Source organism: Triplophysa rosa, linkage group LG7, assembly GCF_024868665.1.
Source record: "Triplophysa rosa linkage group LG7, Trosa_1v2, whole genome shotgun sequence".
Taxonomy (NCBI): Eukaryota; Metazoa; Chordata; class Actinopteri; order Cypriniformes; family Nemacheilidae; genus Triplophysa; species Triplophysa rosa.
Genome location: NC_079896.1, coordinates 11,869,581 through 11,883,139, shown reverse-complemented (window position 1 = coordinate 11,883,139; position 13,559 = coordinate 11,869,581). Strand labels below are relative to the sequence as shown.

Below are 13,559 nucleotides of genomic sequence, written 5' to 3'. Positions count from 1 at the left end.
CGGAACTGACATTTTACAAACTGTATGTGAAGCAGGTTTAAATAAAAACCGGCACACTAACCGACCGTGAGGCTTGTAATAACCGACAGACATTTAATTGGTGTTTTGACACTCCGTTTGTAAATGAAACAATGACTGATCGATTTAAGTGCAAAATGTCAGCTTTAATTAGAGGCTATATATATCTATAACCCTGAAGCTTGTAGAAATTACAGCACTTAATATACATAAGCTGTCCATTTAGAAGACAAAAAGTAACTGAACAAATCGATAAACTTAATGAGGTCATCTTATTCCAAACGAAGTAGCAAATCCTCTGCATTCAATGCAAACTACCTGAAATCTGTAGCCTACGGGACCCTGGTGATGTCACAGCCAGATTTTGTTTGTTTTGGGCAGGTAAAAAAGGCACGATCAATTGTCTTCGGCAAGCGAAAAGCATGCATCAATTATATCGACCGAGTGAATGACTTACTCAATAGGATTCAGGTCGGGTCACCGACTCGGTCGGTAAACAGCATTCTGCTGTTTGGCCCCGAAAGCTCCTCGGTTGCATTAGCAGCCTTCGTCGTCATTACAATTCACATAACATTAGGAAGGAGTCACATCGCTAACGTCAAGAGACCTGAAATTAGCAACTCCTGCCTTGGGGCATAACACATAGCCATGTATGCTTTGGATCACAAGCACTTCTTTTTCTTTTCCGTTTCAAACGGGTTAGACATACTCTCTTTGTCTCTGATCAGTTTGTCCTGATGCCTAATGACAACACGATTAATAGAAACTGACAATTCTTTGGTTCTCGTGTTGAGAAACCTCAGCAGTGGACTTGCAAACGGCTAAAATTAAGTCTTTCTGATGAAGAACGCGAAGGCACACGTTTGCCAGAAAACACCTGAAAAGCCAATTCAAAATGGAACCAGAGCATGAAAAAGGGCTGTAATTGCATAATAGTTCAGTTTGTGTGAATAGCCTCAAATTAAAGCTGAAGTTTAAGCTGTGCTATAACCCCTCAGTCAACTATGTTTGCACAGACTGCAATATTCGACTGCCGGCCCTATTAGGACAATAACCCGAAGAGGAAACGGCCACGTAAACAGCATTTTTTAAATATTTTGAATAATCACAATAATATGAGCCATGGAAAATTACAGTTTAGTCTCACTGCAAAAACATACTGTATAAAGACCTTAATTTTACCCTGATAGCACATATAAGTACATTAACTTGCCAGGCTCAAGATTACAAAGCCATAAAGGATGAATATACATTACTAATTGCTGTCATGCAGCTACAAACCTTAAATAAACATTTTACATAACGCAACAAAACCAAACCCCTCTCAGACTGTAAATTCCTTTAAAAAACACCGGGGGGGGGGGGGTGTTCAAGGAAGCTAAGGAAGGTATCTTTATCATAATTTGCAGAACAAAGTGGTTGTTCCGGGAAACATTAGCTCGAAATATGCCTTGACAATCTGGCATATGAAATAAAGGCATCACAATGTTGCTCGAAAGCCCCACCAGTATTGTTTTGCATAAACATTCTAACATCTGCAGAGCGACATGACATCACCTAATCCGTCATATTTGTTTATTTATTTCCTCGTCTTTAGTGGCAGCACTTGAATGGCGCTTGTATGAAGGTGGAACTTAAAATCAAACATCTGGTGCGAATTCCAGCAGGAAAATAAGGCGAAGCCGGGCACACAGTCGCATCACAAAAGACAAATAGTGTTTCATTTACTTTCAACTACTTTCAGATCAGAACAGTCACAGTCAATTTGAAATGCAAATGCTGTTGTAAAACAAACGATAGCAAGTCATGGCAAGATAGTAGAGTTGTATGCGGAAGGTTGTTTTAGTTGATATGGGTGAAATAAACCGTTCAGATTGGGTCATTTTTGCAAGTGGCCGGATTTAAAGGAATAGTTAACTCAAAATTAAAGCTCATTCTCATAAATCCAGTATGTATCTTTTAATTTTTAAGTGGATATTCACTATTTGCTGTTAAAAAGGTACACCAATTGAATTCATATAGTATATTGCTGCTGTCCTTTTGAAACCTTGTATCTCCATATTTCTTTTTTTCTATTTCCTGAAAAACTGCAGATTTGGAGATACGAGGTTTCAAAAGGTCAGCAACGATATTACATTATATCATATTTATATAATATTATAGACCACTTCCCTAGACGTAAACAGCTGGCCCAGAAGCACTTCATGTTTCAGTTTTTTAGCACCGTACAAACGTTTAAACAGAATACAACAAACAGAACATTTATAATAAAATCGAAATGTTAAACAAATGTCTTAGATTTAATTATATATGTAGGATTTTAAAAGAGTAAATTAAAAAATGGAACCGTAAGTGCTTCTGAACCAGTGTTAACATCTTGCAAATTGGTCTTCTAATAATATTATATAATATAAGGGGTCTTCTACTAATAGTATAGAATTATAACATGTATTTATTTATTTTACTGAACCATAGCTATAAGCTTAGAAACTGCTTTAGTTCAACTCTAAATACAATTTTTGCCATCAATTACTCCAATCCGAATGTCATGAGGATGAGTATGAATGAAGACTATTTAACTATTTCTTGCGAAACACAACCACAGCACAACTGGAAATACAATATTTCTGAATGTATAGAAATTCCATTTGAAGGCTACAAATTGGAGGTCATTTAAAGAATATTTCTACACTATTGCAGTTAGCTGAAACATCTACATGACCTTCACAGAATGCTGACAGTAGATTATCTTAAGACTCGCAAGGGAACAAGCATCAACAATAACAGTAAAATGATTCAAGGTGCCGGTCACACATAGGTCTTCTGGGTTCTTTATTATTGTAAACATACCCAGGTCTCATTTGATTCAAATGCAAAGATGTTATTCACCATTTTCTTATATTTAACTGCATGCAGCAACAAACGTATATTGCTGTAACATTCAGCTGAATCAAGTAAGTCCTTGGCTCTTTAACAAAGTTAAGACTAACAAATACATGCATTAAATGCATTAAAATACATTAGTTTTCACCTAATGAATTGGTTTATTTCAATTAGTGGTCATAATCTGCAATTAACCTGAAGGTCAGTTCAGCATTTACCTAAAAGCTGTAATTATTTTCAAACCGGATTATTTTAGCGAGTATTTAATTACACTGATTACCCTTGAAATGCCAGAGCCAAGTCACACTATCTGCAAGGCTAATAAAACTCGCAACACAAAGAAAGGTCTCACCACTGTCACATTATAAATAGTCTCGCCCACACAGAAACGCAACACACGAATATTTAATCTCACGTTCAGATTTGGTGCATAGTACAGTACCGCTTGAAACAAATCGGCAAACGTGAAATTACACTCTTTACGGAACCACAAGTTCTACGTCCAGCGTATTACAGTGATATCATGTAATACAGTATGGCGTATTATGCCATGAGCCGAATACTGTCAAAACAGTGGAACTCAATGCTCCACAGAGAAGATTTTTACTGTAGAGTGGCTGAATAAAATCCTATTAGCTCTGCACATTTCCCATCGAGGATTTCTTTGAGCAAGGGAACGGGCGCTGGCAGAGCAGTCCTCTTCGCACTTTTATTTTGGGACGTGATAGTGAGATAACACTTCTCTAATTCCAGCCTTGGCACTTCAATTCTACCTAATTTTTCAGAGCTGGAAGCCCATCGCTACTGGGTGGGTGAAAGTGCTGTGATTGATACACAGGGATTATGGCATGGCTGATCCCTTTTCTGCTGTAAGTATTTCACAAGCAACAAGAGCTAGCTGTCACTGTAAATCATGCACTGCCACATGTGCACCTCACATGATAAAAAAAAACTTTCTGTGACCTCCATCATAGTTGTGGTTAGTGATATCAGGACTGTGAAAGAAAGTACAAGCAAAATAACTTAAAATTATTCAGAACTATAAAACCACCATATATTTTTGCTGTTGCAAAATATGGAAATAGTATACATGTAAAGACTGACTTTTATTGCCACAAGCCTTAAAGAGATTTTTATTTATTTTATTTGTCAAGACATCAGCAGAAACTTATTTAAAACAGCATATACAGTAGTGACCAAAAAAATGTTAGGTTATTTCAAACCAATGGAAGGTCAAAAAAGTCAAACCCAACCTTTGGGTTGAATTAACCGATTTCGATTTGACCCAACAATGGGCTAAAATAACCCAGCACTTCCATTTTTTACCCAATGCATGGGTTAACATAACCCCAGGGCTCTAGACTGAGACCAAATGGTCGCATTTTGTGACTATTTTAGTCAGTGTGACAAGTTTTTCTTAATGGTCGCACCGGTGCGACTGCAAACTGATCAATATGTATAATGGTGTCGATCAGACAGAACGCGTTTGTTGCTGTTAGACGAGCCTTTTTTAAATTGTTTTCAGTTGGCAGGGAGTGTTTTACACACTGCTTAAGTGCGCCGGGCGCGTCACGTTTTTGGCGCCTGCTGTGCCTCGTGTTTTTGCTGGGGCGCTCTTGAGCGCCTGAACTTGAAAAAAACTCAACTCTGAGCAGAAAAGTGCTTGACGTCATGCGCCTTTTTTCCCATTGTCCAATCGAATGAAAGGAGATGTGGTCCTTCCGACGTGGTGACGGAACTTTACAGTTGCTTGAAATGTCCGGAGACTGCAATGATGAAGGAAAAAATTGCTGGCTGACGCGGGTTAGAAGAGCAAGTTCATAGCAAGCTCTGCTTGTACCTTTTTAAAGTTTCTGATAATATGACAGTTAACAGCAACTAGAGCGCTCGCGCTACAATCCTTGACTGACAGGGCAGCTGTTTCGGTGGGCAACATAAAAAAAACAATGCGTGCTGCTCTTTTCAAAGAGTCAACCAAAAGAGCACCGTTTTTAAACATGAAAAGCGCGTTCTATGTGATCGCTGCCTACAAAGGCGAGTATAGTCCGGCCATCCGTGCGCCGCCCGCATGACGTAGTTTTCGTCATCAGGAGGGTACGCTGTCGTCCGCACACCCCATCCGCGTGCAGCCCAATTTTTGAGACCATGCGGACAAAACGCGTACAACAGCGCATGCGCGAAAACATGTTGAATCGGCCGAGTCCACTCGGTGACGTACTGTGCATGTGTCGAACTCGTCTATTCTCGCTTATCCGCGATTGAGTATGCTCAAGAAGCTGTGCGGACGCGTTTGTGCGTGAGACGGATGCGGAGAGTCAAGTATACTCGGCGCTTAAGAGGCACATGCTATGATGAAGCGGAAGGACTGACAGAGGAAACGAGTGCAACTTAATCTTGCAACTAAAATAAATATGTTTTGCCACCTGCAGAATACAAGAATTTCCCTGACTAAGGATCAAAACAGCAAAGATAACGAAATGTGTTGCGTTTATTGTATGCATCCCTGATAGCACACATACATCTGGTTTACGTCTATTTGACGTCTGCATTTACATCTGCAAGACATCTACAATACATAGTTTGCTCATCTGCAATACGTCTCAGAGATGTCTGCTGTCAGACGTCATATAGACATCTAGAAGATGTCTGTAAGATGTTTATGATTTAGAATGGATGTAAAGCTGCTCTTTCTAAGATGTTTAGCAGATGTTTTTACGCAGCAGATCTACAGATCTTTAGCAGACGTATTACAGACGTTCAGACGTCTCCGAGACGTATTGCAGATGAGCAAACTATGTATTGCAGATGTCTTGCAGATGTAAATGCAGACGTCAAATAGACGTAAGACAGATGGATTGTGCAATCTGGGATGTGAAGCTAATGCAGGAAACGTGTTTAAACATTAAGCACTATACTATTGTATAAAGCTCTCTATCAATACTGAAAAGCATACAAAATGTTAACGTTATAAATCGCATTAAATACTATTTATTTGTGAGTCACTACTGATAAAAGCCAAACGTGTATCAATGCAGCTTTCATGAAGAATAATCACTAAAAGCCTTCAGGTCTCGCGGGTTGGTTGAGATATGCACGCGTCCAGGGAGTCAGAGCACAAAATCCTAAACTGAGTTCTCTTTCACGCCTTCTTACTCTGAAACGGACATATAAACACAAAATTACGTCAAAATTCTCATATTAACAAGAATCCTTGTAAAGGGAGTCCGTTTCTTCAAGTGAAACAAAACGCATGTGGTTACAGTATAGTGCTTGTAAGCTCTTAAAGGGGCAGCAGCATATAAAGATCTGTGTTTAAAATGTTCATCAAACAACAAAGGATGGGCCCAAAAACACTCACTGATATTAAAGGAACTGTGTTCTCTTATACGAGTTGTTCACAACAAATAAAGGAAGAAAGTAGCTTTAAAGGGGTCATATGACACGGCTAAAACAAATATCATCGTTTGTTTTAGATGTAATGAAATGTTTATACACGGTTTAAGGTTCAAAGACGCTGTAGTTTCCACATACCGTGCATGTTTGTTTCTCCTCTTTGCCCCGCCTCTCTGATACGTGCAGATTTTTACAAAGCTCATGGCTCTGAAAAGCGAGGTGTGCTATGATTGGCCAGTAAAGTAGTGCGTAGTGATTGGTCGAACACTGCAAGCGTGTGACGGTAATGTAACGCCTCTTACCATATTTGGAACATCAGGTTCCAAAGCAATTGTGCTGACAGGTACGCCCACCTTACTTGCGTATACATTTGGGCGGTCTTAGTCAAATCATACCACGAACTGATGTAGATTTGTGGGGGTGTGGTTACACGAGGCGTTTCAGGCAGGTCTGGGTGAGCATTCGCTTTTAGATAGAATGCATCTTTTGTTCCGACTCTTTCATTTTTGCAATTTTACGTGTCTAATACATGCATGGGTAACTTATAACACACCAAAGACACAGAAAACCACGTATTCGCGCCATATGACTCCTTTAAGTTATCGTCTTAGGTAAAGGTGGTTTTGTTAATAATGTCAATAAGTGATAATATAATCAATTTACTGTCAATAATCAATAAAATGAAAATGGTGGATAAAAGCATTTGAGTGCTTCATCTTAAACTGGAAATGTTGCTATTTTAAAAACTAATGGCAGGTAATGTTGTGGGACTGATTTGCACAATAGTGTAAAAACAGTGCCCGTGAAATAAATAAATTGCTCTTTGAACAGCAGACTCAGCACTGGACTGTTCCTCTATCTTCCCAGCTTCAGTCCTCATTAGAGAGTGTCAATACAATCGACGGGGAGGAGATGTGATATGACTTATGACTTCATCCCTGTCATGGAACCAGCCCCACTGAAATCTTGACATTTCCAAGTGGTTATCTGCCCATTAGTCTGTGTTTGCGCGATAGTAAAGGGAGACGGCGTTTGATGGTCTGAACGCCACATTTATTCCAGCTTGCGAGTAGGGTATCTGATTTATGTGCTCCCGCTGTGGTGTGATTCAGCATATGGTATATACGCAGACAACGAGATTAATGATCCCGGTGACCGCAGACGAGACAAAACGACTTATAAGATAAAACAAAAGGAAGAGAAATTGTCAAGTGTTCTTTCACTGTATTTGGTGGGGGGGGGCAGATCCTTACCAAGAGCATGATGGGTAAAGTCAGTATAATTCATTAATGCTTGGAGTGCTCATTACTGTCTTTTCACACTTTGAGAGAGTCATTACCTGCATAATAGAAGACTCCATATAACACTGAGACCATTCCCCACTGAAAATTAATCATTCCATTCCAGACAAAAAAGGGAATTCTCTCGTTAAATATTAAGAAACTCCAGTACCATGAATCCTTTTCTCATTTCAACCCGGCGCTGTCTTGGAGATACAAAAGAAAGACTGTGGCAAAGGTTGCTCCTGCTTCCTTGAGCACACGGTTTTGAACAAATTTCATGGCAGTGTCACATGTTAGTTCATGGGACAATTCAAGAATACAGTACTTACAAGCTTGGACGAGGTAGCACTTTATTCTACAGCCCTTCTTTACATGTATAGAATGGCATGTACGGAGGTCATAGCCCTGTTTGCAACACTATTTCAGTCATAGCAAGACCACAGTCCTATCAACTTGAATGGGGGACGACAGATATTTCAAACATTTCTGTCAAAAAATCACAATTAAATAGCATAATCCCAACCAACAATTAAACCTGACATCAGCTGTACCATAACTTTTGTTTACTATTGTGCTAAAAAAAACGCTTCAGCTACTGCGCACCCTGGTTGGCAAGTGCCGCACGAGATTCTGTGTAGAGCCCTGCCCCAGATAATCGTCAATCTTTATCAATTGATAATTGGCTCTTTGTACTGAAAGGTGGGACTTCCTTTGCTACCGTGGCCATATTGAGCGTTGCATTCACTTCCTACATTCCATTCCAAGGGCTCATCCCTATGCCCTAAGCCCTTCGAAGGGTTTACCCTCCGGAGTGAGAGCTTCGAAGGGTTGAAGGGTGTATGCGACCAAACAACTGTTTCTTGAAGTGCCCTTCTGCATCATCATCCCGTGCCCATTAGGAGGCGCCGTCGCCACGCAAAGAATCTGGGCGAAGAATCATGTGGGCACGAAGTGTCCATCAGTTGTAGCCTTCTAAATCCTTCAATCTGAAAGGCCCTTTGAAGTGGCCAGTTATGAGCGCTTCGGTTTGGAACGACCCTTCAATATGGCGGCCATGATTGTTTTCACTCCGAAGTGCCCTTCAGAGGGGGATATATCCCGTTTGGAACGCACCGATAGGAACTCCTTCCCCATTCGTAGTAATGGCAATAGCGTTAAAGGCGGGGTGTCCGATTTCTCTTGTTGATGTTCAAATCACCAAAACAGACACACCCCTAACCCCATCTTTCGTCAGCGCTCGGCTCTACTAATGTTCGTCTTGTGCACTGTACACCTTACTGCTGATTGGCTACAAGGTTGTTTTGGTAGTCGGCCCGACTTTGTCTAAACAAGCGTAATTCGGAAATCGAACACCCCGCCTTTAATATCTTGTTAATATCTATTATCTTTGGTATTTTGTTTACAGTGCACATACTGTAAAATAAAGTGCAAACGAAATGTTGATTATAACACAATAAAACGCATTAGAGCCCAATGTAATTTTAAACAATCCCATTAGAACAAGCCGTGTGTCGTGTCTCATCGTGCCGGTCGCATCTGGTGTAGACACGGTGTAAATCAACACTTCCTCCAATCTCATTGAACAATCCATGTTCCATGGCGTGCCAGTATTTAGTAGAATAGCACTGGGACCATTCTGCATTTAATGTATTACTCTGCCTGGCATAATACTGTACCTAATCATACTGTGTCAAAAATAGAAGTTCCTAACTTCTTGTTTATATTACTGTTGTTTAAAAGCAATATCACACATACAGCCACATGTTCAGACAGCGGACTACTTTGCAAGACAGCACACTCTCTCCAGTGAGGGAGAGAAAATAGACTTATTGAACATGTGCATGCTATGCCATGGCATCCGACACTGAACAAATAGAAATAAATGTGTAAGAATATGGTACTCACAGTTGACTGTGACTTTCACGGTCTTCGTGTCGGGAGAAGAAATGTCGTTTTCGGCACCGCACTCATAGTCTCCTGCTTGATCCCGAGTGATGTTTGTGATATTTAAATACTCTCCACTTTCATACTTCCTGGCTGTGAACGTAACAAAAAACATACAAATCTTAGATTTTTTCCCACAACCATTTACTAATTAATGACAAAATGCTTCAAAGTATGAACGCTAATTGTGCCTCTAGAAACAAATGCCTCAAAAACAAAAAAAAAGGTTATTAAGGCATGTAATTGCTTTGTTGACATCCAGTGGGAAGCATATCCCCTGTGAGCTTATTCAAACCGAGTGGAATATTATTGCCGTCAAATAGCGCGAGGAAATCGGGACGGTGCCGATATAACAAATATGACTTGAGGTACTTGAGTAATGAGAAGCAATATAACACAGCATGAAGCTGCCACACTTCCATTACACTAAAAACTTCCCTGGGTTTTCCAGACCAGGATTCATCCTTATTGTAATATTCTTCAGTTAAATCTATTTATATCACACTTTTTACAGGAAGATAAATCTGTCTCATGGCACAGAGAGGTAAATCCTGCGCTGACATAAGAATAAAGAGCCTCTGACTCAGCAGAAACCCCACAGGATGCAAAAAGTCAGGAGAGCAAGGAAAAAGAGGATGGAGAGGTTCTGGGTGGCCAAAAGGCTGGTTGTGCAGGGAAGAACAACATGATTTTTTTCTGCTGACTTGGAGTTCAGATTTTCAGACATTCTCTTTGGCACAGACACATCTATACTGTAATAAATAGCTATTTTTGGCAATACTTCTAACTTAATTTAACACAATGATTCCTTTATAATATATATTAATAATTGTTTTTATTTATCATTTTTAAGCCACTCAAACTAATACTTCCATCAGTGAATCAGTGTAAGTCCCTGTTGTGGTTCGACCCAATGCTTTAAAAGGATAGTTATACATTTACTGTATATTTACATTTACGCATTTGGCAGATGCTTTTGTCCAAAGCGACTTACATTGCATTATACTATACATTTATATCTAAGTATGTGCAATCCCTGGGATCGAACCCATGAATTTGACGTTGCTAGCGCCATGCTCTAACCACTGAGCTACAGGAAAGTTTAGACTACAATGGTAGTCAAAAGTGCCCCAGAACTCTTATAGTCATTTTTCCTACTATGGTAGTCAATGGGGTCCAAGAACTGTTTGGTTATAAGCATTCTTCCAAATATCGTTCTCTGTGTTCACAAGAACAAAGAAATGTATACAGATTTGGAACAACTCGAATGTGAGTAAATGATGACAGATTTTTTTTTTTTTTGGGTGAACTATCCCTTAAAGGCATTCTAGGAATCTACAGTAAATTCACTGGTCTGTATATAACCTGTAAATTAGTGGTCTCTATACATACCTTTGGGTCTACAGTATATAGACTAAAAAGAATTATACATACAGTATACAGTACATACTTTAAAGAGCTGCAAAAGCTAAAAAGAAACAAAGAAACTAGACAGAAAAACAAGCGCTCCAAGTCCGAATTCTTATATCCCTATGTCATTTGCATACATATTTGTGTGTTGCATGAAACAATTACATCTTTATAGTAGGTAACAAATTCAACAATTGAACAAAATAGTTTGCTTTGGGGTTATCAAGGACCTAACCTAGATGTTTATTTGAGCTGACAAGGTGCTATTTTGTATCCAGTGCTTTACAAATGAATAAAGCAATGACTGTAAAATAGGATAAATTGTATAAAATGTATTCATGCAAACCACCAACACTGGGCCGTACAAGAATGAAAAGGGAAGCAGGACATCAGAGGAAAGCAAGTAAATATTATGATATGAGACAGTTAACCCATAGCAAGGCTAAAGAAATGGACATGTTTCTTTCAACATCAAAACTTGCATGATATTAAAAAATGGAAAATTACCATACGCGTATACATTTCAAAGTTTTCAATTATAAAAAAAAATATTAAAGGGATAGTTCACCCAAAAATGAAAATTTATTAAAGGGATAGTTCACCCAAAAATGAAAATTGTCGTGAATTACTCACTCTCTAGTTGTTTGGTTGAACACAGAGAAGGATCTTTGGATGAATGCTTCCAAACAGCTCTTGGACCCCACTGACTACCACAGTAGGAAAAATTGCAAAAAGTGCCCCGCAACTGTCCTACATTCTTCAAAATATCTTCTTTTGTGTTCAACAGAACAAACAAATAATAAAGTAATTTTTCCTACTATGGTAGTCAATGGGGTGTAAGGACTGTTTGGTTTTAAGCATTCTTCAAAATATCTTTCGCTCTGTTTATCAGAACAAAGAAATTTATACAGACGTGGAACAACTCGAAGGTGAGTAAATGATGACAGAATTTAAATTTTTGGGTGAACTGTCCCTTTAAGATGATTTTTTTTATCTCAAAAATACTATCGAGGACCCTGTTCTCCCACTGACAGATCATTTTTTCTGTTAATGTAGATATAAAGTCGGATTTGGAGCAGCATGAGGAGAATAAAGGATGATGAATTTTCACTTATGAATAACCTGTCCCTTTAAATTACTTTGCTACCAGTGTGAACTTAAAGAGAACTGACATTATCTACCTACTAAAAGCCTTGAGAGCAGTTGGTTGGAATTAATTGCAAAAACAGCTAATAAAAGATCTCGAAGTTATGTCTAAGAAACGGTCTACAGCATTTGTTAGCATTTTTTGCAATTTGATGCAACAAAATACATGCATTTTTACTGTGGCTTAAATGTCCAAATACTTTCACGGGCAAAGTACTACAGTTAAAAATACGTTTTAAGGGCTCAATGGCAATTATCACATTAATAAACATTAGCTACAACCTGCCATATTTCTTTCTCCAACTACGAACCAGAGGGATCTTTATCAGTGATTAACTTCCTCCATAACTCCCTTAGCTCTGTGATTTATTTTCTTTTTCCCTAACAGAGACCCTCTAGTGAACCATAACTTTTCCAACTCATTTAACCAAAAGAGGAAATTGCCATGTTTTAGTGACATTTAACAAAGAATGGAAATCTTTGTTAAATCTCTTTATGCCAACCAAAACCACGTTTTAGCTACCAGCCAACACGTTAAAAAGAAACACAGTAAAGTGAAATGAGGCTTCAGGGACAGCGATTACGCACCAAAAGCGTATTCAAATGTAAACTCGCTCCTTATCGTTCCATAATCTTAACTGCTTCCTAAATTATATGAAGGTGCGCATGTTGGGAGTTATTTGAAAAGCTCAAGTGAGACGCGTCGTGGCCTCTGGGAAATGTCACTCAAGCAAATTAGGCAAATCATAGCGAGGTTAATCTACGATTCCACATTGGCTCCGTGTTAAGTGCAGCCACAGTAAGCACTTTCCTACATTGTGCGGAGAGCACAAAGTACATTTCCTTCAGGTCTGCTCGCAGCTGATATGATGAGCGCTGGTGAAGAATACATTATGGGGTGAGTTCTCAGAACATCTCGCCGCTAAACCGGGAGACAATACTGCGGCAGTCCAAGTGTTGCATTATGCGAGGCTTCCCCCAGGCATTACTTGAGTTGTCAGCAATGAACCATCAACCATCATTCAATCACACACACACATGCACACCAAACACACATACCTGACCAAGACTACATTTTCCCATTCCCGGTATCTCACCTTAACCCTGATAGCCTCCTTATTGTCCCAAAGTGCCACAAAACAATTGCTGAAATATCCGTCCAAGCACTTTTAAAAAAGCTGGTCACTGAATTGAAACCATTTGGCACAGACTGTCTGTGTGAAGCATAGAAGCTATTGTTCAGGAAACAATAAAACAGAATTTTGGGAGGTAGAGACTCGAACAAAGCATTCACAAAGGACAAATGAGCGCTTCAGTGTAGCGTTATCATATGTGAAAAAAATCAAATCTGAAGTGTGCTTGTCAGCCGTTCGAAAGGTCAGAGTTCTATATATCCCGAGGCCTTAAATCACAATGGAAAAAGCTTATGAAAGCATGTTGGGATCAAGCATGCTGGGCCTGACTATACAGCGAGCGTGAGGC

The 13,559-nt window shown here is 39.3% G+C and overlaps 1 protein-coding gene across 3 annotated transcripts in view; it reads right to left on the bottom strand.

The window, feature by feature from the left end:
* The window catches only part of negr1 (neuronal growth regulator 1), a 116,548-nt gene that overhangs the window by 56,341 nt on the left and 46,648 nt on the right, over nucleotides 1-13,559 (bottom strand). For all 3 annotated transcript variants that reach the window (XM_057337292.1, XM_057337293.1, XM_057337294.1), the window contains exon 4: nucleotides 9,483-9,614. In XM_057337292.1, coding sequence (XP_057193275.1) covers nucleotides 9,483-9,614 — 132 coding nt within the window. The remainder of the gene's footprint in view (nucleotides 1-9,482; nucleotides 9,615-13,559) is intronic.